The 23,553-nt window shown below is 49.2% G+C and overlaps 1 protein-coding gene across 1 annotated transcript in view; it reads left to right on the top strand.

Annotated features, from left to right (window-relative positions):
- Positions 1-23,553, top strand: part of LOC137602552 (protocadherin-9-like) — a 72,486-nt gene that overhangs the window by 25,883 nt on the left and 23,050 nt on the right. The window contains exon 2 of the mRNA XM_068325393.1: positions 91-310. Coding sequence (XP_068181494.1) covers positions 91-310 — 220 coding nt within the window. The remainder of the gene's footprint in view (positions 1-90; positions 311-23,553) is intronic.

The following is a 23,553-nucleotide window of genomic DNA, read 5'->3' as shown; positions in this document are numbered from 1 at the left end:
TTTCCCCCAACTCGTCACGATCATCATCCAAACCTCTTCATCCCACCACCTAACTCCGCCCCTTCCTGTCTTGTCTCCGCCCCATCGCAGCCCCCCCACCGCCGTGTCACCTTCTCCACGGCCAATCAGGCGCAGGACCTGCAGGACGCCTCCCAGCACAGCTACTACGACAGCGGATTGGACGAATCGGAGACGCCCAGCTCCAAGTCGTCGTCGGGGCCCCGCCTGGGGCCCCTGGCGCTGCCGGAGGACCATTACGAGAGGACCACGCCCGACGGCAGCATCGGCGAGATGGAGCACCCGGAGAACGGTAAGCCCAGGTGGGGTCCCCACCCCCCCACACACACACACACACACATGCCTCATCACACACCGTCAGAATGCGGCGTGTCAGCATGAATGTCAACAATGCATTTTTAATCAGACTCCCACAATCCCTTGCTCCGTGTATACCTTCATTAAGGAGGTGTGTGACCTCACAGCAGCGCAACACAATCAATATGCAATATAATCAACTCCCAGCGCTCCACCAATTAACATCCCAATTATGCAAATCATCACCAGTCCAACCTTCCATCAGCTCCACTTACGGACCCGCCGAGACGCGTTAGCCGCCAGGATGCTAAGGTAATATCCTCCCTGGTTAGCATTTTGTCAGCCTGTCATTATTGTGTTAGCGTGTTGCTTCCACACGTCTGCCTGATTTATCTTCCACGGAACAGCAGCTTTTATCAGCTAACGGCTCCAGGGAGCAATAGCACACTTAGCCACTTAGCTGCTACGAGATGCCAGTGATGCTATATCCCCATAAAGATTTGCAAAGAAATGCTAATGTGGTCAAACATGTGAGATTAGCATCCCACACATTGCTAACCACACAGTATTTTCTGCTTTGCTTTAACTGAAGACAGTTTAGCATGTGGGAAATTAGCTGTAGTTAGCATGTGTTAGCATATATTTTGTAAATTAGCTGCAGAAACATATTTGGACTTCCTTTGTTTGACTAACTTTGACTGAGTTTTAGTTCTGATGTTAGCAGGATTGTTTTGTAACCCAAGCTAGCATGCTATCATCTTGATGCTAGCATGAAGACTTTCACACTTTGGTTTTAATGTTGCTAAATGATGCTAAATGCTATGCATTAGAAGTCTCTCAGTTTTCTAAATGTATTGCTCAATTTTTTTTATGTCACATTTGAATTTCGTGGTCAGTTTAGCAAAGAACAAGCTAATATTATTTGACATGCTACAAATTTGTGTAACCTGCTAATTTTTAAGCTAATTTTCTCTACTCAATCATAACCCAGATTAGCCTGGAACCAAATACACATTAGCTTGTTGTTAGCATAGTGCTACCATGTCAATTCAAACACTTCTAAGCTCAACTTCCATCTGTTGGAACCCAAGGATTCATTAAACACATCTAAAAACACTCCGACGTCTTTATCTAAACTTATGTCATTGTTCTGCTTTGGCTGTTAGCGCCTCGTTAGCGCTGACTCTAATTAAGCTCGCTAAAGGGAATTAGCTAAATATGGCGAAAAATAAACACTGGAGAGAGAGAGAGGGAGAGAGAGGTTCGCTTAAAATGTCACCCTGTCTTCCTCGGTGGGGGTGAGACGAGCGTCCCTCTCTCTCCACCCACAGGTCGTACGAACGCCGTCTGTAAACACGATTATTCACAGCTGTCACACGCCCACCGGCGCCCTCCACCCGCGTTTGGGTGGGGGGTAGCGGCGGGGCAGCTAAGTGGCGGCGAAACGAGGTCAGGGTGACGTCGAGTGTGAGGCGATGTACAATCTTCCGCTTTGATGGTCAGACGTACGACGGCCGCGGGGCGCGTCCCCAGGAGGACAGGAAGTGTGTGTCCGGTTTGTTGCGCCGGTTGTGACCTGCACCAGGTGTGAATCGGGTTTGAATCGGGTTTGAATCAGGTTTGAACTGGGGTTTAGCGTTAGCATGTAGGCGCTCGTTGCTTTCGTGACTTTAATGGAACACGCTTTGGTTTTCTATTGTTTTCCGTGTGTGTAACGGGTTTTCCGTATGTGTAACACCGTTTCCGTATGTGTAACCGTTGTTCCGTGCTCTTCTTACGTGTAATGGTTTGCCGGTGAGAGAACAGGATCCACTTCAACAAGAAATGTTTCCTTCATGAAAAATCTTCTGTAACCTTTTTCAAGACGAGACTGAAATCAATTTTTTGTTTTGTTCGTTTCAGTGAACGTTTTTCTCCGTCTCAGAATGGAGACGCCGTGTGAACGACGTGTCCCGTTCCGTCCCGGTGGAACCGTCTTCCCCCCGGTTCCCCTGGAGGTTCTGAGGCTCCGCCGGTCGATGATCGGAACCGTTTCAACCTGTCGTGGGACTTTAAACGTTCATCTTTGTCCAATCAGACGACTTTAATTGATCTCATTAATAATTCGTGGCGAGTCGTGAGGACTCCGACCCGACCTCGGAATTAGAATCCGGGCCGTGATTAAATCTCAACATCAGACGCCGAGCCGGGCGATAATTACGGCAGGAATGAACGGAAGCGGCTCATTTGTTAGCCGGGTCTGTTTGCTACCTGCAGCGGCCAATCAGCTGCAGACGTATCGATCCATCACTCAGCTGATCGGTCAGATCTCAAGTGCTTCAGACAGATTGATGAAACGCATTCCCCCCGCGCCGCGTCGGACCGCCGGCGCCGTTAGCTCACCGTTGATTTACCCTCATCCATAACTCCGCCCCCTCATCCCTCATTCGTTTGATCGCTGCTAGTTGCATTTTAAGATGGAAGTCATCCGTCCTCACTGCGGCTTCCTGCCGTGGAATTTGCGGCGTCATGCTTTCATGAAAGGCTTTGGAGGCGGAGTGTCCAGGCAGACTCGCGTCATGTGACCCCGGTGAGCCGCTCATTCTGAGTTGCATGATTTAGCATCCAAGTACAAATTAGCTTGTTGTTAGCTTGGTGCTAACATGTTGATTAAAACATTTCTACCTTGTCTTGAGGACAAAACGTTAACATCTCGTTGCTAACAGGCCAAAACAGAGTTGTTAGCGATAGCATGTTAGCACAGGTGTGATGCTATGAATGCTAAGAGCTCACCGCTCTTACATAATCGGACTTCCTGCTTTAATGTTAGCATTTAGGAGAGGAGTTGTTGCTTTGTTTTTGTTTGGACGTAAATTAGCGTAGCAATTATCACTGAATGTAGCATAGCTTGTAGCAATTTTTAGATCTTGAAAAACGTTATTCAGCCTGTAAATAATGATCGTTTTTATTCTGCATTCCAAAGCGATGGTGTTGTTTCAGATTCTTTTCATCTGCAGATGCTCTGATTGGTGGATTAAGCTGCTGTTTATAGATTAGGACTGTAATCTGGACATAATCCAGACGTGATGCTCCATTTACCACCAGAGCCTGAATAAACCTGCTTCCTTCTCTTTGTCTTCCATCAAACAATTAGCATTCACACTCGTTAGCCCGGGTAGCAGGTTGACGTAGCTTTACGTGAACATCAGGCTAATGTTTGGCATCCGTTCCTGTTGTGAGCTGAGCTCCAGATGAACCTCGGTGCGGTGAGATCTCTATCATCCCTCGTTCATCCCCCTCTCCCTCCTGTAAGTGGTCGGATAATGGACGCTAATCCCATCACGCGTGCTCGCGCCGCTAATGCACCCACTTCCTGTCTGCGATGGACGGATGGGAGACGAGGACACCGAGGGAGAGGGAGGAGGAGGAAGTTTGTGGGATTTGATGATGGACAAGTTGTTGTGGTCAGAGAGACACACACACACACACACACACACACACACACACACACACACACACACACACACACACACACACACACACCTCATATGAGGTCATCACTGTGATGCTGCTGCTACACATCTGCTAACGTGTGTGGCGTGTTCTTCATGTGGTGTGTGTGTGTGTGTGTGTGTGTGTGTGTGTGTGTGTGTGTGTGTGTGTGTGCTGGAACACTCCAGCCACACATAGTTTCATAAACCTGTAATTGTTAGCGTCTGTTAGCCGCTTCTGACCAACTGCTGAGTCAGGTTTCATTTATCCCTTTAACACGATTCCAGTGAAACGATGACGTCAGAACAGGACAGAATGCTGTCCTCTGATTGGTTTAGAAGCGTATGGGGTGGGGCCTGATGACATTCAGGTGCTGTCAGGGAAATGAGTTACCGCCCTTTGTTGCACCGTCTGCAGCTAGCATCTAGCTGTAGCATCTAGCTGTTACCTGCTACAGATAGATGCTACAGCTAGATGCTACAAACTAGCAGTCTACCTGTAGCACCTAGGTTTAAATGCAACAAGCAGCTAGATGCTAAAGCTATATGCTACAGATAGCTAATAGTTGTAAAATTTATCTATAGCATCTAGCTGTAGCAGCTAACAGCTAGATGCTACAGTCTGATGCTACAGCTAGATGCTAAAGCTAGATGCTACAGGTAGTAGCTAGCAAGTCACAGATGAGTTTGAATATTTAAAGTGCCGTGGTTTTCCTGCTTCAGTTGATTCTAATGAGGAAGAGGTGTTCTGGAGGCCCCGCCCCCCTCATGCATCATGGGAACTCGTGTTTCCAGCTGCTCTGACGAGTTCCAGATGTTCCCTGGAGGAACCAGCAGATGAAAGCTTTGAGGTTCTGGACCAGCTCTGGTCACGAGGGGGTTCTGGGGAGTCGGTGTGGGAGGTCAAAGGTCGTCCAGAAGGTTCTGTCGCCCTCTCATATCTTCATGGCTCATGGAGTCGGGTTCGGGGTCGCTGGAGTTTGATTGGTCGAGTTCCTGAGGTTCCTCCTGGAGGAGACACCTGGGAGTAGCACGTCTCTAGAGATGTTCTCCAGGAACCAGGAAGTGTTTCCTGGTTCCTCTGGGACCTTCTGGGTTCATCTTGAGGTGCATTATGGGAAATGTGTTCCATCTCGATCAAACATGACCTCAAAGACCTTCCAGGACTCCAGGGTTCCAGGAAGCTTCAAGGATCTCTGAAAGGTCTTCCAGGACCTTCTGAGGGGGTTGTGGTTCCTAGATCCGTTGAGGGTTCCAGGGTGTTCCAGGTTTCTCCTTGAGGAGGAAACAGGAGCCTCCTGGAGGTTTTGATCTTCTGCAGTAGGGTGTGATGGCAGCTCATTACCTGTACCTGCTTCTGCCGACTCGGCAGAATCCTCACTTCCTGTTTAATGATGATGATGATGATGAAGAAGAAGCGTGTGTCGGACGCCACTCGCCGTTCACACACTCGTTATTACGGCCCGGAGTTTTACAACGTTTCACGCTGGGGGGAAAGAGGCCGAGTGTTCAAAGGCACACACACACACACACACACACACACACACACACACACACACACACAGTCACAGCGTTACATAATGATGTAAGCAGTGGTCCATAGTTTTGGAAGTGGGACGCTCGCTGTGAGACGTTCTGATGAAACTGCAGTCCTGAGGATGTGTGTGTGTGTGTGTGTGTGTGTGTGTGTGTGTGTGTGTGTGTGTGTGTGTGTGTGTATGTGTGTGTGTATCTGCTCCTCATTAGCCAGTAGATAAAAGGAGTGTGTGGAGCGATAGAAGAGGTGATTCCTCCCTGTGGAACCGAACCTCCCGCTCTGTTTATTATTTGTGTGGAGTGTGTGTGGAGTGTGTGTGGAGTGTGTGTGGAGTGTGTGTGATGTCAAAAAGCCTTATAGTAACAGCCCGAGTTCTTTGGACGTCCTCGCTCGTCCCTAGGGGGTGGAGAGAGAGAGAGAGGGCGGGGGGTCGGATTTATTTTTCAGGTGTGCTTGTTTACTTGAGCTTATCGGTGTGTGTGTGTGTGTGTGTGTGTGTGTGTGTGTCAGTAAATCGGTCAGCACTCGACCAATGCGCAGCAGCGGGGGGGCTGCAGCAAACGCCGCATTCTGATTGGACAGTTTCTCGGGCATTGCAGGGACAGCTGGCCACGTTAGGGGCGGGGCTCAGGGCGGAGTCAAGGGGGCGTGTCCCACGGTCCTGTCCAGGTGTGTCCAGGTGGAGACCCACAGATGTATTTTTGGGGGCGGGGTCTGTGTTCTCTTCCTGAGTTGTGGTTGGGTGCTAACTGTTAGCGGCGACGTTACGTTAGCCTGACTTTTTGATGAACTGTCCGGTACTTCCTGTTCTTCTTGTTTCCATGCGGTCAGCTGACCACGCCCTGACCAATCATGACTCACGATGACTCATCATTAATCAGGTAAAGAGTTTATTAGTCGTCTTTTTACGAAAGTTCATCGTGAAAACGCCTCATTAGAAGAAACCGCTGAGTCATCACCTCTGAATCTTTCTCTACCCGCTGGTCATCTGCCGTCCAATTCGACAACGACTTCAGCCATTAGCAGGACAAGCCAGGGCTGATTGACCTCTGACCTCACAGAGGGGAGGTTGTTGGCTCGCGTCCCGACGTTAGCTTTAGCTCCATCCATCGACTTTAACGTTGGATGTTAACTTCGTTGTGAACCCCGCAGGAAACCGAACGGTCAGACGAACAGAATGTGACGGCTCGCTTTAGCGGCGCGAGCTGAAAGCGTCTCGCTTCAAGCTGCCTCCCATCGGGTCCTGGCTCCCGTTAGCCGCCGCCACCTCGCGCCAGCAGCTGTTCCCGCGGAGTCGAGGCGCCATCTCCGGGACAGATGGCCGGCCGGTGTGGGGGAGGGGGGCAAACACGAGGCCACGACCCCCGGGAACTCATCCAACGAGAGCGCGGAACCAGCAGGGGAGTTAGCCACAGGTCTGGTTGCTAGGTTAGCATTGCATCATCAAAGCTAATGAGTGGAGCTTGTGTGTGGAGAGGTGATGTCAGAGTGCTAATGGGGTGAGCTACTTCAGCTAAACAGGTACACACACATGCACAAACACACACACACACACACAAAAACACGCACACACATACACTTGCAAACACACACAAGTGAGGCCGGCTCCCTGGTGTGACTTTGTTTTTCCGAGGTCCCGCTGTGACCCTTAGTGGGGACCTGATCACCATGGAAACAGTGAGAATGTGGGGAGTGGGGGGATGTTACCTGATGCACTCTCACATTATAGGAAACTTTCTGAGTGCTTAGCTATGAGTCATTAAAAAGTTAGCAGCAGATGCTAAAACTTAAACTCTTCGTCTGACGGCAGGAAACAAAAAAAAAAACTTCACCATTGTTGAAGTTTCACGATTTTATTTTCACTCGTGAAAAAATAATTTGTTGGAAATTTCTGTTTTCTCCTTACAGCTAGTGGAACTTGAACTGGGGTGCGTTTGATTCCACATTCGCACCCCGCCCGGCTCCCGCCGGAGGCGCCGTCAGTCGACCCGTTCATGTCTCTACCGGAAACTTCTCCATCAGAATTAAAGCGGCCGTCGTCTCGGAGATTAGCCGAGGCTTAAGGTGCGTCGGTCACATGCCGCTGCCCCCCACCCTCTATTACCCCCCCCAGATTAATGTGCTCAGTAATTAATGTGCAGCTTAGCAGCACACCGCGGCCGGTGCCGCTTGCTAAACCCGTATTGTTTTCATTAAAACGTCGCTGAGCGTTTCCCGACCCGTCGCTCAACGCGCCGCTGATTGATGAGCGTGACAGCTGAGCTCAATTAGCACGGTTCGCGTTAGCCACCTTCAGGGAACATGGCGGGCCTCGATTTGACGCCGCCGTTTGGGTTCATTGGAACCAGGATTGTGAAAACGTCTCAAAGCAACCTTTTCCTCTTTCACTTCCTTTTCTTCTTCCTCTTCTTCTTGCTCTTCTTCCTCTTCTTCTTCCTCTTGTTCTTAAACGTCGTTGTTGTCCCCTTCTTTTTCTTCTTCTCCTTCTACTTCAAACTTGCAATTTATGTGACCAGGACGAGGAGAATAAAAACAATACTGTTCATACTGTTTTTGCAAAAAAAAATTCCTCTTCTTCCTCTTCTTCTTTTTTTCCTCCTATCTCTCTCCTTTTTCTTCTTCCTCTTCCTCTTCTTCTTCCTCTTACTTTTCTTCCTCCTCCTCCTTTTCTTCCTCTTTCTCTTAATCTTCCTCTCCCACCTGCAGAATTGACATTTTTCTAGAATCAACCTGGAATTGAAACTAAAATAAAAATGTGAACATTAGAGATAAATCTTTCAGGTATAAAACCCGGAGGATGATGTCATTGTGTCTGTCTTAACTGCCCATAATGCACCTGGCCTCCATACCACACTTTTATTCTGATGTTACTCCTCCTTCATCTATATTGCGGTTCGACCACACGCCGTGACCCCAACTTCTCGCCGCGCGCTGCTGTGGCCCCTCCCATCTGGAGAACGCCAATTATTCCGCCTCACATTGTTTCGGGCGCCGCCCACGAATCGGCGCCGTTGCGTGGCGATGAAAGAGCTCCAAACCGAGTAACTTCATATTCATCCGCCAGGTAACCTCGGAGTCCCTCGGCCAACACGGCCAATTAGGAGCCAGGACGGCGGTCTGGATGGGGTTGTTGTCATGGCAACGCCGGCTTTGATGTGGTATTTTGCAATATGAGGGAGGAAGATGAGAGCAGACGAAGAGGATAGACGGATCCTCTTCCTCAGACCAGGAAGTCGACAGCGGGACGACGTCTGGGCCCCGAGCCCCGCCTTACAGGATTTAGACCAGATTACAGTGGGGGGGGCTTGAGATGAACAAAAACTGACGGCTAATCCACGGTGACCCCCCCATAATCCACTTATTTGCCAAGAATTAACGTAAAGATCCTTCCTAAGTTAATCAGGTTTTCCTTCATCCTGAATCCGACACAGTGGGGGGTGGATTAGGGGGGGTGGATTAGGGGGAGGAGCCTCCCATACACCTCCCAAACTGACTTTACCACCAATGGTTGAATGGGAAATTGTTTTCTAAAGATTCTGGGAAATTTTTGTGGAAACGGTGAAGAAATTGTAGTTTTGGTTTTGATTCTTTATCTGATTGTCTTCGGTTCCGTTTGATGGGTTCCAAATAGAGTAGAACCTTCGAGGTTCTACTTTATTATATTTCAGATACGAACCGTTGTTCTCCTCATATTTTTGTGTGACATACAAGCGAGAATCTGTTGGCGGATGGATACGACATCAGTGAGACCGGATCTCTTTCTTTATTACGTGTTGGTGGATGGATAACGTTAAATTCTCTGAACGCCAAGAGGAAATTTATGGATGAAAGCTTCAGGAAAATGAAATGGGGGGAGAAACACGCAGCAGTTTTATTGGAAAGCAACAAAAAGCTTCAGCCGAGCAGACGTATGGAGCGTGAAGAACGATAGAAGTGAAGAAACGAGGGAGGAGGTCAGAGGAGGAGGAGGGATGAAGGCAGACGGAGGGATTAGACGGATGCTGGCAGGTAATCCCGGAGGAGGAGGTCGTTAGCCGGGATGGAGCTAATTAAAATGTGATTTGTGCTACAAGCAGCTTACAGGAAGCAGGAAGAAGAGACGACTCCGCCCGGCGGAGGGATGGAGGGATGAGGGATGGAGGGATGAGGGATGGAGGGATGAGGGATGGAGGGATGAGCCAGATGATGACCCAGAGGAGGAGAGCGATGCGGCTGAACGCTCGTAAACACACGACATCGGATGGAAACACGGAATCAAAGGAGCGTCGGATTTACCGCGTTTAATCCGAGGCGTTTTAAATAAAGGTTTGAGTCAAAGTGAGCAGGAGACGCTACGCTAGCGCCGCGCTAACGCTGCCGCTTCCTGCTGACGGGCCCATTTCCTGACGGAGTCATGATCCAATCAGTTTCCCGCCGTTAAATCGACGGACGTATCGATTGACGGCCCTTCCGTCGGATGGCGGACGTATATCAGAGTCTCCCGTTGCCCTGGCAACGGCTTGATTTACCGCCGTCCGGATTGATCAGCTCGTAACTTCTGGCGGCGCATAAATAAACTACTGCCGATGGTGGCCAATCAGAAGAGAGGTCACGGTGGGGTCGGGAGTTATGCGACCTTCTTGGCGTTTGGTAGCGTCCGGCTGGCTGGGTGGGCGGGGCCTGATCCACTCCCTACCTGCGGTTGGATTAGATCGTCATCCCTGGCAGATGATCGGCCGTCGTCGCCACACAGCGAGAGCCAGATCCTGCTAATCCAATGGGATGGACAGACAAAGGGTTTATACCTTAATACCCCACCATGTGTTCTACCCCGGAGGGGGGGGCAGGGGGGGTGATTGACAGGTGAACAAACATCAGTTTATCTCCATCTGGAGTCGCTTCAGATCCACAAACCAGACAGACATTACTCCTCCTCCTCATCTTCCTCCTCCTCTTCCTCTTTTTCCTCTTCCTCATCCTCCTCCTCGTCTCGCTCATCTTCCTCCCCTTCGTCCTCCTCTTCTTCCTCATTTTCCTCTTTCTTTTCCTCCTCCTAACTCCTCTTCCTCTTTTTCTTCCTACTCTTCCTCTTCCTCCTCCTCTTCCTCTTTTTCCTTTTGTTCTTCCTCTTCCTGGTCTTTTTCATCGTCCTCATCTTCCTCCTCCTCTTCCTCCTCGACAGTCAGAGGGCGGCGGTCTGCTTGGTGATTCTGAGTGCGCTCAGTGACGCTCCGACGGTTTTCACGGCTTCACTCCAGGAAATCCCTCAAGAGGGGACGCTTCCTGGTTTGGGGTTGAGGGTCAGGTGATGAAGGTCAGACGATGAAGGTCAGGTGATGAAGGTCAGGTGATGAAGGGTCAGGTGATGAAGGTCAGGTGATGAAACTGGTTTCTGATGTCATCAAAAGGGGACATCTTCTGAGGTGTTTAGAGTCTCTTTACCATTATCTGTATGCGCACACACACACACACACACACACACACACACACACACACACACGCTGCTGGCGTTAGCGTTAGCGGGGGCATCCGTCATGTCGCTGGCAGGCTGCATCATCAGAGGACCGGGGGTCAAAGGTCACGGGCCGGTGTGGGAGATGAGGACAGCGCCGGGGGGCGTGTCGATGACACGTGCAACCGAACAGGAAGTGAGTCGTCCCTGTTGTCACGGTCACCTCGCCTGCGGCAGAGCGGCTCCTCCCCCAGAGGATGACAAAGTCACCACGACAACCTTTCCTCTGGCTCCTCCCCCTCCCCCTCGTCCTCCTCTCATCGCTCCGTCCCGGCTGCTGATTGGTCGCTCATGATGAAACCTTTTAAGCTCATTAGCCGCCGTGGCGCCTCAGTGACATCATCCTCTGATGGCGTTGCCAGAGGGACGCCAGATGTGTCTCCGCTCCCATTGGCCGCTCGGGTTCGTTTGATTTGTTCAACTTGACAGCTGTCAGTCAGTCAAACTCATCCTCAGACTCCGCCTCCCTCAAGAAGTTAATATATAGCAGGTTTTGTGTGTGTGTGTGTGTGTGTGTGTGTGTGTGTGTGTGTGTGTGTGTGTGTTTTCCTCAGATACCTCACCGTTCTGACAGGAAGTCAATTTCCTATTTGCAGTTAGTTCTGGCAGCGATTGGTCCAGTCTGACTTGATTTGTCTTCATCAGAACCAATCAGATCCTCCCGCTGGGCGAACAAATGGAGATCACACGTTGCCATAACGACGGATTGATTAGCCGCGCGCCGTCTCGTTAGCGCTCCATCACTGACGGCTAGCGTCCGAGTCACAGGGAAAAAACCCAAACCTGAGAAGAAAAAGACGGGATGGATCTTTTCCTCGCCGGCGCGACGCCAAACCGGCGTCGTCGTTAGCGCGTGTGTTTGGCTAGCGCTGCCTCTCTTTGTGCGCGGGGGCGTTTGAAGTGGTTCGGCTGTTCTGGACTGGATTCAGCAGCTATTTCCTGACCTAATTGCGGGCTCACTCGAGCGACCGCTGGGTTTGTTTGGACGCTTTAGCGTCTCATGCTAATGTCCACGCCAAGCTCATTAAACGCCGCACACATCAGCGGCGTACATTCTGTACATCATTTAAATGTTCTTATTCTTAACCCTTTCAAGTCCTGCTTTATGTATGAAGATGTATTCAGATGCGCCAACGCAGGACTACGACTTCCACTAAAAAAAAATTGCAGAGTTCTGATAAATAGCTAAAAAAGAAGACGAGGCTAGTCTTCACGTAGCCTCCGAGCTAAAAGCAGAAACACCCCAGAGGGAGGTGTGTAGGTTGGAACAGGCTGGAGGGTAATCTGATTACATCTACAGACCTGAAAATGACTGAAATTTCCAAGCAGCTTCAGCAGTTAGCGTTAGCGTCAAGCTAAAGTGGAGACGGCGTCTTTACAAGGTTTAAAGGAGTTAATAGAGGACGTGACATCACCAGTCTGGACGTGTTTCATGGTCGTCTTCAGGTGTTCAGGTTTATTTTTGAAACGCTTTAGAAAATGAAGAGATAAATGGAGGAAAGTGACACCGAAAACGGCAGGAAAAGAAAACAGAAAGGATGGAGGGACAGAAAGAGGAGAATCGATGGCCACCCCCTCCTTTAAACTGTCGTCTGACGTTTGAAAGGAATATTTGTTAAGCTTCCACTGAATGAAGTCGCCACCGATCGATCGGAACGCCGCTGTTATGTAATGTATCAATCACGTCTTTCAGTGCGAAGCGCAACTCAGCGCTAACCTCCGACACGCCGCAGGATGTCCTCCGGCCCCCACTCAGAGCAGAGGAGGAGGCGTTCCTGCTAAAAGGATTGGGTTGGCAGGGTTGGCATGGCGACCTCCGCCAAGGCAACCCGTCAGTGGCGTTTTTATTTGTTCTCGTCAGAAAAGATTTTTTATTTTATTTCCATTCGGAGCGACAGACGTCTGAAGTCTGGATCTGAGACAGCGGCGCGCCGAGGGAGGCACAGGAGACACGGCCCCCAGACTGACAGGAGAGAAAGCCCAGCCCCCAGACATGGGAAACTCAGTCCCGCCCCCAGACTGACAGGGAACACTGCCCCGCCCCCAGACTGACAGGGAACACTGCCCCGCCCCCAGACTGACAGATGAAAAAAGCCACGCCCCCAGATTTACAGGGAACAAAGCCCCGCCCCCAAACTGATGGCGATTGGGTTCACAGACGTTCTTCTTCATGCGCTCAAAATGAGAGGAAGCACTTCCATCAACTTCCTGTTTCACTTCCTGTTTTACTGTTGATGATACTCTGATATGGGGAAGAACGATACTACAAATGAATATCATCTGTCAAGAATATCACTATAAATACTAGAAGCTACTTTGCTATGGGTAATGCTAAAAAAACTGCTAACATGTAGCTAACATTGCTAACATAACGCTAATCCTGCTAGCATGGCGACTGCCACTGCTGTTGCCTGTAGAGATCCACCGCCTCCTGCAGGTGCTGGTGCTCCTGCTGATACCACATGACCACCTCACGGGTCAGCAGAGGTGAAAACCGATGGAACCAACAAAACCAGGTGGAAGCCAGTGATTGGCTGAAAGAGAACACAGAGAGGGGAGGGGCTGGAGGAGAGAAGAAAGAGATAAAACCGCTTTGAGGCGTTTTCCTGAGTGCTCCTCAGCCCGGCAGACGCGTCCAGCTTCTCGCCGCTCTCCACGGCCATTTAACTGATTTAATTCTGTGGAATGGAGTCCCTCTGTCAGCCGGCGCCGTCCGTCTCTGCGCCGTCACATCCGCGTCGCTCTCCTGAGCCTCGTCGGCAGTAAATCTGTTTAACAGCCAGACATAAAAAAACAACATAAATTCAAAGGATGAGCAACGCACAACAAGCCCGACGCGAGCCAATAAAGACGCAGCTGACGGCTGACAGCACTAGCCAACGCCAGGCAATAAGCTAATGCTAACTGATGGAGTAGCAGTGACAGGCAGACGGTACGGATGATGTGCGAGAGGCGTAAGGTTGGCAGCCGACTCGTTTCTGATGACTCCGGTTCAGAGGCGGGGACAAATAAGGTCACGCTAAACGACGTTAGCCAAGAATCACGTCTGGAAATGAAAAGAAATTAATCTGGAAAATGTTTCCTGAAAGGGTTTTTTGGGATAAAGAAGACGAGACGGAATTCCAACAGACGTTGGATCCGATCCACGAGACGCTTCCGATGATCGTATTTCTATTACCCTGTGTCCGGGAACATCCAACCAGGAGAGGAACCCATTTTTTTAATTGATCGTCACCACGACGACCAGAATGGGTCGTCGTTCGAGGAGGTTCTCCATGTGTGTGAGCTCCATGTTGATTGGTTGGCAGCGTTTCGTGGAGTCTTGGCACGTTGGGTTCGTTCCAAGAAGAAGCCATTAAATTCTGGATCCGGTCCAAACGGATTGGAGAGGTCTCTCCGCTTTTTTAATACATTGCAGGTTTTTTGATGATCTTTATCCATTAAAGATGAAGTACATCAGTGGTGCCCAACCCCTGGTCTGGGGACCGGCATCGGTTCGTGTGTCAATCGCTACCGGTCCGTGGGTCAGTCGGTCTGTGGGTCAACAAACATCAGTTTGACGTTATGAGGACGCTGCTAATGAAGTTCCAAACTGGATTCACCTTTATTACTATATTTAGCAAAAAACTGTTAGTATGCTAGTCATATTGTCTTTTTGTTTTATCCACCGCACCTTGAAGGCCAGTCATGAAAATAATGTCTGGCTTTAAATCAGTTCATGGAGCAAAAAAGGTGGGAACCACTGGACCAAAATCCAGGGCCAGGAAGTCCTGGATCTTGGAAAGGGTCTGGATGGGTCTCTTTGGGTCTAGCTGGATCTTGTTGGGTGTTAATGGGTCTAGTTGGATATAGATGGGTCTTGTTGCGTCTTTTTTGGGTCTATTTGGGTCTAGTTGAATCTTGTTGGGTCTTGATGGGTCTTTTCTAGTCTTCTTTGGGTATATTTGGGTCTTGTCTCGTCTTGTTAAGTCTTGGTAGGTCTTGTTGGGTCTTGTTGGGGGTCAGTCCTCTCTAGCAATGTGAGAAAAACCCTGGACCCGTGGCTTTGAGCAGATCCACAGTTAAAAGGCTAGCCCATGCTAACAAACAAACAGATCCACCAGGTTGAAGACGTCCTTCACTAGATCGGTGAAACCCACTCGAAGCGTCACATCTCTGCTTCTTGGAGAAACGTCTGCGGTTGCTTTGAAACCTCCGGAGGAGGCCGGCGCTGCAGCACCTCCATCCACATCCATCCTATTGTGGGCAGCGTGAAAAGGAAGCTGGAGGGTGTGAATAGAGCAGACCGGCGAACAACGACCTTTTCATTATCGTGGATGGGGGGGTGTCGGGTCGCAGCGGCGCTTTCCTCAGCATGGAAATTCGTCCTTTATGCAGAGACTTTCATGCAGGCAGGAAGGTAGAGGCTTGTTCTGCCTCATTGTGTTCTCTATTGTGTGGAGCTGCTCCGTCTCAGGCGGGTCTATGAGTCCAGTTCTTCTCCGTCCAAAGAACCGTCCAGAACTTTTGAGACGTTTGCTTTCAGAGAATGTCGTGATTCAGTGTCTGAAGCTGTCGTTGTGCACAAAAAATGACACATTAAAGGATAAACGTCAACGCTCTCTTTCTAATGTTTTGTTCAGCAGCTGCACAGGAAACAGGAAGTGAGGGAGACAATGAGAGGAAGACACGCATCAAAGGGGGGAATGAACCCGGAACCCTGTAGCCTCCCCAGGTGGGGCGCTAGCTGTAGCAGCGAAGCTAAACACGCCCATTAGCTCCTGATTAAGAGCCAGCAGGTGACAGACAGTCATCACAAGAACCACGTGGGTTCAGACCGACCCGGGTAGCAGCAGGGAACACACCAGGAAGTCACGCCGTCTGATCTGTTATTGGTGTGCTAGTAACCATATGCTAGTGACTGAATGCTAGCTGCTGTACGCTAGTGATTGTATATTAATGCTAGTAGCTCTATGCTAGTAGCGCTTTGCTAGTGGTTGTATGCTGCTAACCATGTGCTAATAACTGTATGCTAGTGATTGTATGTCAATAACTGTATGCTAGTGCTTTGGGATTATTTATCTACCGTTGAACTCCTTTCATCCTCCGTAAATCGGAACAAACGGCCATCGATTTTCCGTTAATCCGACATCTTCTAAACGTTCTAATAATCCTGTCCGACGGAACGCGACATCCTTCCTCCGGCCCGTCCGTCCAGATCTGGGACTAAAGAGCCAATCAGGACCTCCTTGAGCCGGTGTCCCCTTCATCCATCATCGGCTGTCAACTCTTCACCTGGGAGGACCGCCGTTAGCTCCGCCCCCACGCTGACCCCTGACCCTGTCTGCTGGGAAACACAAAGTTTGGCTCAAGTAAAACAAAATAAACACATCAGGAAGCAGTGATGGCATACGGAGCAGCTGGGCGTATCCTGAGGGGGCGGGTCTCTCCCGCATTTAGGGCGGAGCCAGTTTAAGTCTAGTTAAGTGAACGGAGAGGCGTGGAGGAGTTTGCTGACACGCCTCCCTGTTAGATGTTCTTTATTTCACGTGGCGCCGCCTTCTGTCCGCGTTCGAACTAAAGCGCGACCTTTATGCGCCGCCCGTGTGCGGTCCGTGTGAAGCGTTCGTCCTCAGAGGAAGCGTTTGGGAGGAGATCTGATTTTATCACCTCTCTTTGAACAGACTGACGGACGTAAGCCTTCATCTCCAATCCGTCTGTTTTCCGCTTTGATGTCGTTCATCCGTGGAAAACAACAAGCGGCGCTTTTAAACCTGAAACCCCGCGCCACAACTCCGCCTCCTGCTGAGCGCGTTGCGTAATTTTTTGTTGCGGACGGCCGAACACACTGTTAGCACCCCGCGAATAGCTGGAACTCTTGGTTAGCATCAGCTGCTTAGGCGCCGAACCGGTGTTCAACTCTCTAGCGCGGGGGGGGGGTCAAACTGATTTACAGCGAGGGCCACATCAGCATAACGGCTGTCCTCAAAGGACCACAAGTAACTTATAAATGTAACTACATGTCTCTTCTTCTCCTTTGGGCTTTTCCCTTCAGGGTCTCCACAGCCAATCAGTGTCCTCCATCTAACCCTGTCTTCTCATCCTCTTCTCTCACACCAACTACCTTCTCTGTACTTCTCTATCAACATCCTCAGAGCAAATACTGCATCTGTAGTACTCTTTTCTGGCATGAAACCATACTGCTGCTCATGTAACTGAATGTAATGTTACATAAATGTAATGTTACATAAATGTAATGTTACATAAATGTAACTACTCCTTGATGTTAAATAACTGAATTTATTAATTATTCAAGTTACAAACATTTCAGTTTGTAACTTGAAAAAACGTGTTTCTCTGTTCTAACATAAATCCTTTTAATTTGTCAGGTTATTAAACCCACAGAATTCCATCAATCAAGGATCAAACTATCAATCAATAAAGAAAAATAACATCAGACACAAGTTAGGACGTTAACTTTGTTCACTACGTTTAGTCAGAGTTAAGATGGGCTGAACTACTGCATTGTGGGAAATGTAGTTTTAGTTCAGAGCACACTTTTGATTTATTTTTAGACACTCTGACCTTAAATGCTCTCTCGGGACATGTAAATGATGTGTAGGGCCACATTTGGCCCCCGGGCCTTGAGTTTGAAGCATGTGTAGTAGCAGCTAAACATCTGTTTCTTTGGTGTTGTGATCGTTCTGTTTATCCTGCCACTGAGTCGAAAATGGATTTTTAAGTTTCCGCGTCGCAAAATCCTCAATTAGCGTTTTAGCTTCCTGCTAATCGCTGCAGTGTTTACAGATCGCTGAGGCGGGATCTTCACCTCCTGCACCTCCAGCGTCTGTCAGGTCTTCAGGCGATAGACTCACCTGCAAACATCAGCTGTTGCCCCCCCCCCCCCCGAAATATTACCCCACACTGAAATGACTGTCGCAATCTGCCTGCGAGCGTTGTGTAACCGGGCTTTGATTCAGCGCTGTTGTGACCCACTTCCCCGATCAATGACATCTGGAGGAGGAGGAGGAGGAGGAGGAGGTGGGCGAAGGTCGCAGGGAGGTGCTGATGATGTAGAACAAACGCACCCGGCGGGAGACAACCTCTGGAGCAGGTAGAGGGGGAGGAGGCGCTAAACGAGAACGACGTCCAGCCGTGTGTTTTCATGATGAACAGATGCCAGAGCGATGGGAGGGAGGAGGAGCGAGGGATGAAGGAGGAGGAGCAGGGAGGAGAGCGGACAGAGGAAGAGGAGGAAAGGAAACAGGGTGATGGGAGGGAGGAGGAAGGAAGAAGGTGAGGGAAAGAGGAAGAGGGACAAGAAAAGGAGGAGAAAAGAAAAAAGGAGGAGAAAATAAAAGGATTAGGGGATCAGATTAGGGTCAGATTAGGGTCAGATTAGGGCGTAATCTCTTAAAATGCGTTCAGGTTCAAGCATTTGACTCGGTGTGTTCTGCGTTACGCTGACACTGCAGTACTCATCCTGAAAATGCAAATGAGTCTGGGGTAGCCACGCCCCTTATTGGAGTGGGCGTGTCTATCTGTACATCAACTGGTCAAAACTGGATCGAACTCATCAGGAGGAGCACCAGGTAGTCGTGAGAATAAGACGAATAATTAAAAAATTTCCCATCAGCCTCGGCTCTGACGCTTTTGAGGGCGATAATTATTTTAATTTCCGGATGTATTTTTCCTCCCTTTTAACAAAAATCTCCTGATGAATCCCGTTTTGTTTTCAGTTCCTCCCATCTGGAGCCTTTTTTTTTTAATCAGCCTCATTTCTTCCTCCAGCGTTTTAATTTGTCTGCCTCTTCTTCCTCACTGATGAGACATTTTGCATGGAATGTGTTTTTTTCTGCGCTCGTTTCTTGAGGTGTAAGACGTTCGTGTCTATCCTCTTGTAGGTGGAGCGACGTCGAGCGCCGAGCCGGAGAGGGGGGCCAGACAAAAAAGACAAAACTAACGGCACAAAGAGCATCTAGAGCCTCGTTTGCCCTTCATCCAATTTACAAAAAGAAAGCCGATTAAGTCCTCCAGGTTTTTGTTTTTTTTTCGGAGGATTTTTCCCTTCCTTCCTGCCTGTGGTTGTGAACTCCTTTCTTTCTTTTTACAAAATTTTTTTTGCTTCGATTTTTCCGTCGAGGAGAATCAAATCACACAAAAAAAAAGGCAAACGAGAGAAAAAACACGACGGAGAAAATGTCCGGAATAAGGAGGAATTACCGTCTTTTTTCCAACGCCTCTCGACTCTCCGTGGATTTAATTGAAGTCGGAGCGGATTGGTCCAATCGCTGTGGATTATCGGCTTCCTCTTCCTCATGGATTTTTCTTCCTCTTGCTCCTCTTCCTCCGGTTATTGCAGTGTGAGAACGCCTCGTTTTCCCAGGGTCACGTTTTCTGGGTGGCTCCGCCTCTTTTCTGACTCCGCCTTTTTTTGGTCGCCTGTAGCCGTCGATTGACCGTCAGGGGGGTGGGGATGAACGGCAGTTAATCAGCTGAACCCCGCCTCCTCGCACCGGCCAATAGAAACTCTTGTAGGAACTGTGGTGGAAACGTTTTTTGCTCATCTTCATCTTCATCTTCATCATTCCTGCACATTTAAAGGAACATTCCCAAATGTATCCCAGGATACGTGGCGCACCTCTGTTTTAGCCTAGGTTGTCACAGCGATTCTTAGGAGGTGGTTAGCTTAGCATCATGACGTCATTAGCGTCGTCCCGGTTTGACTATGTGTCGATTTTTTTGTGTAAAAGTAGAAGAAAGCAACAAAAAAATGTCGGAAATGCCAAAGATATGGTGGAGGTAGTCGCTCCTCCACCAGAGGGCGCTCCTCAGCGGGTTTATCGCCTGTGAAATGTGCTAGCTTCAGCGCCGTCGGTCCTATTCAATCGATCTGTGTGACAACTTTTTTATTTCTAACACAAGCTTATTTTAAAAATGAATATTTGAAACTCATGTATTGATTATTGATTATTGATCCATACCTTCACCGCTACTCTGAGGCTGCCCCTCCTCCGCTATTAGTATCCTTTATGATTAATTTAAACACAAAAAATTATTTGAGTGCTCAATGGGCGAATAATTGTGGGAGTGGTCTATTTGGAATAAACTAATGAATTGATCACGTCCAACCAATCGGAATGAGGATGAAGCCTTGTTAGCGCCGGTGAAAGTTAGCTTAATGTTCTGTTTAACCAGCATTATCTCTCTATCTATCTATCTATCTATCTATCTATCTATCTATCTATCTATCTATCTATCTATCTATCTATCTATCTATCTATCTATCTATCTATCCTTCATGGCTTTGCTGGTTCCGCTGCCCGTCGGCTCCGCCCCCCTCTGAATCGTGTGGGCGGGGCCTGTGTTCTTGTAGCCGTGATAGGCCGCTCATGTGAATGTACTTTATATTCAGAGGTTTTTACGACAATAAACCAGTCCTGATATCACACCTGTGTTCCTGTGTGTGTGTGTGTGTGTGTGTGTGTGTGTGTGTGTGTGTGTGTGTGTGTGTGTGTGTGTGTGTGTGTGTGTGTGTGTGTGTGTGTGTGTGTGTGTGTGTGTGTGTACTTCAGGAGGTCAAAGGTCACACCCATGAGAGCGTCAGGCATCCATATGTTAGGAACATTCAGGATATTTGTGGTAGAGAATAATTCTGAATACCTCACTGATCTCATTGGCCCCGCCCACTTATCTGGTTCTCAGCCAATAGAAACGGAGTACAGAGGGCGTGTCATTAGAAGGAAAAGTTCCCTCACGTATAGATTTATGTTCAGGTGCGTCAAACGGTTTGACATGTGTTAGATATTAGACCACGCCCACCTCACTGAAAGTGGGCGTGGTCTAAAGGTGTGTTTTTGTAGTTTTTTACTGGTTTCTGGTTCATGGAAAACTCCAGGAGTCTGGGATCCTCTAGAACATGAGACAGGTTCTGATTGGAGGATTTCTGCCGTAGGGGGGCGGGGTCTTATTGGGAGGCGTGTCCACCTGACCTGGACCGGAGACTTTGTTTTTCCCGCGGTGTGTGAACGTGTTGTTATATTTTAATTAAAGCCAAACTGTGAGCTTAATTACTACCGAGATAAACAACACCTCTACCCCCCCGCCCCCCCGTCAGACGGGCAACGCCCGCCCGGGCGGGGCCCACACGGGGCGAGAGAGCCCCCGGTGGTCCCAGCAGGCAGCAGAACTGTGTTTATGGCTGTTAATGAAAACCGAGGCCGGAGTCCCAGAATCCCCGAGTCCCCACGCTAATCACCATCAGGTGTGTGTGTGTGTGTGTGTGTGTGTGTGTGTGTGTGTGTGTGTGTGTGTGTGTGTGTGTGTGTGTGTGTGTGTGTGTGTGTGTGTGTGTGTGTGTGTGTGTGTGTGTGTGTGTGTGTGTGTGTGTGTGTGTGTGTGTTCCACGTCTGATGATCAGGTTTTAACATAAACAAAAACAACTCGTTATTGTTTGGTTCTGACGGCATCACAACAAAAAGAAAACAAACAAACAAACAAACAAACAACGGATCACTCGTTTTCTAACCTTAAATAGAAAACAATGTAGAAACCACGCCCCCTGAGCCACGCCCACAGGAAGTCAGCTCAGACGTGACTCCAGGAAGTCTTCTTCTTCCACTTCCTCTCCTTCCTCTTCCTCCTCCTCTGATGATGTCAATTCTGATTGGTTAGTTCAACCTGTTGCTGAACCCGCCCCCTCAGCAGCCAGGTCCCACCCCTTCAGATCAGGAATCAAACAAACACGTCAGTGATCGGAACGTATTGATTATCGATCAGAGAAATAAAAGTAAGAAAGGCTTTAATTATTTAAACGACTTTTTATTTTTTATTGGTAAAAAATAAAAAAATAAGACCGTTGATGTTTCTGTTTGATGCAGAAACGATAAAGGACCTTTTGATCAAAGCTTTTGTTCAAACACACACACACACACACACACACACACACACACACACACACACACACACACACAGAGGTACGATTTCACAAAGACAGAAACAAATTAGTGCATCCAGAAGTGTGTGTGTGTGTGTGTGTGTGTGTGTGTGTGTGTGTGTGTGTGTGTGTGTGTGTGTGTGTGTGTGTGTGTGTGTGTGTGTGTGTGTCCCACTATGTCCTCAGTAAACAGCGACTACTCATTAAAGCTTTCCGCTCGGCTGCTGGTGAGCGCCCAATCCTGAAACCTGGATAATCCACTGCCCAACACACACACACACACACACACACACACACACACACACACACACACACACACACACACACACACACACACACACACACACACACACACACACACACACACAGATGATCTTTTCCAGCCCTTGACTCAATGGTCACCTGGATGTTGGAGGCGGAGCTTTTTAGAGATCAGTGAAGGAGGAGAGATGGAGGTGAAGAAGAGGAGGAGGAAGAGGAAGTGATGAAGAAAAGAGGGAGATGACATCAGAGGAGACGAAAGACGAGATGAAGGTGACCAGAGGGGCGGAGCCACAGGGGGTGGGGGTGTGTTTGTCGGGTTAATCCCTCCCATTAGCCGCTGCTCTGTAGGCTGAAGGATTCACCGGTCGTCTGAGGGCCACACTCGACCCCTTTGAGGGCCACACTCGGCCCCGGGGCCCGGCAGGGGGGCCTCCGACGGCGGAGCTGAATAACCAACGAGAAAAAGTGTCTCCCTGGGCAACGGTTTAGAGGCCCTCCCCTCAATTAACCTCTCGGCATGGATCTCACACACACACACACACACACACACACACACACACACACACAGATAACTCACTCATTGATATGCAAGATACAAAGTCCTTCAGCCCGTACACAGATCGGGTCATGTTGAGGCTGATGTTCATAAGTCATAGAGCACACACACACACACACACACACACACACACACACACACACACACACACACACTGCAGAGGATGCTGTATTTACCATTCGGGTCACACCGGCAGAGATAAAAACACACCGAGGCAAACACGGGTCAGCGCTTCCGCCGGTGCTTTTAATGCAGAGCACACACACACTTACACACCCTGTCACACACACACACACACACACACACACACTCACACACACTTACACACCCTGTCACACACACACTCACACACACTCATACACACACAGTTGGAGGGCAAAGCATCACTTATGTTTGTAATGCGGAACATGGCTCGGCTTACCGCTGAACACACACTTAGAGTAATATCCCTTCAACACACACACACACACACACACACACACACACACACACACACACACACACACACACACACACACACACACACATTAGAGGTGAGGATGGAGTGCTGTGACATCACCCCCCTGTTGGATCTTCTGCTCCTCCTCTTCCTTCCTGTTTGTGCTGCGGGTCAAAGGTCACATGAAGGGGTGGGGTCACGTTCTCAGTTAGCATAAAGTGGCTAAATCGGCATTTTGTCCGCGGTGTTGCTTTTGCGAGCCGACGGCAAACCAGAAGAAGAAGTTCCTGCAGCGTCCAGTGAGTCAGTGGTGATGCGTTCGCTGTCGGCGTGTGATTTACGGCGTTTACAGTAGATGAAAACCAGACTATTGTTTTGCTCCTGGGTAACTTGAAATAAGCGGCAGCGTGTGATTGGTGCAGCTTGTATTGAGGGGGTGGGGGGGTGAGTAGGGGGAGCGCGGGGGGAGGGGGGCCACGCCTTGCAGGCAAAGCTGAGGGAGAAAAAGTCAGTTAAGGCCTGCAAACGGCACGCAAACAGACCCGCCTTCACATCACATCACATCA

This window comes from Antennarius striatus, chromosome 10 (genome assembly GCF_040054535.1).
Source record: "Antennarius striatus isolate MH-2024 chromosome 10, ASM4005453v1, whole genome shotgun sequence".
NCBI lineage: Eukaryota > Metazoa > Chordata > Actinopteri > Lophiiformes > Antennariidae > Antennarius > Antennarius striatus.
This window is presented reverse-complemented; position numbering and strand designations above follow the sequence as displayed.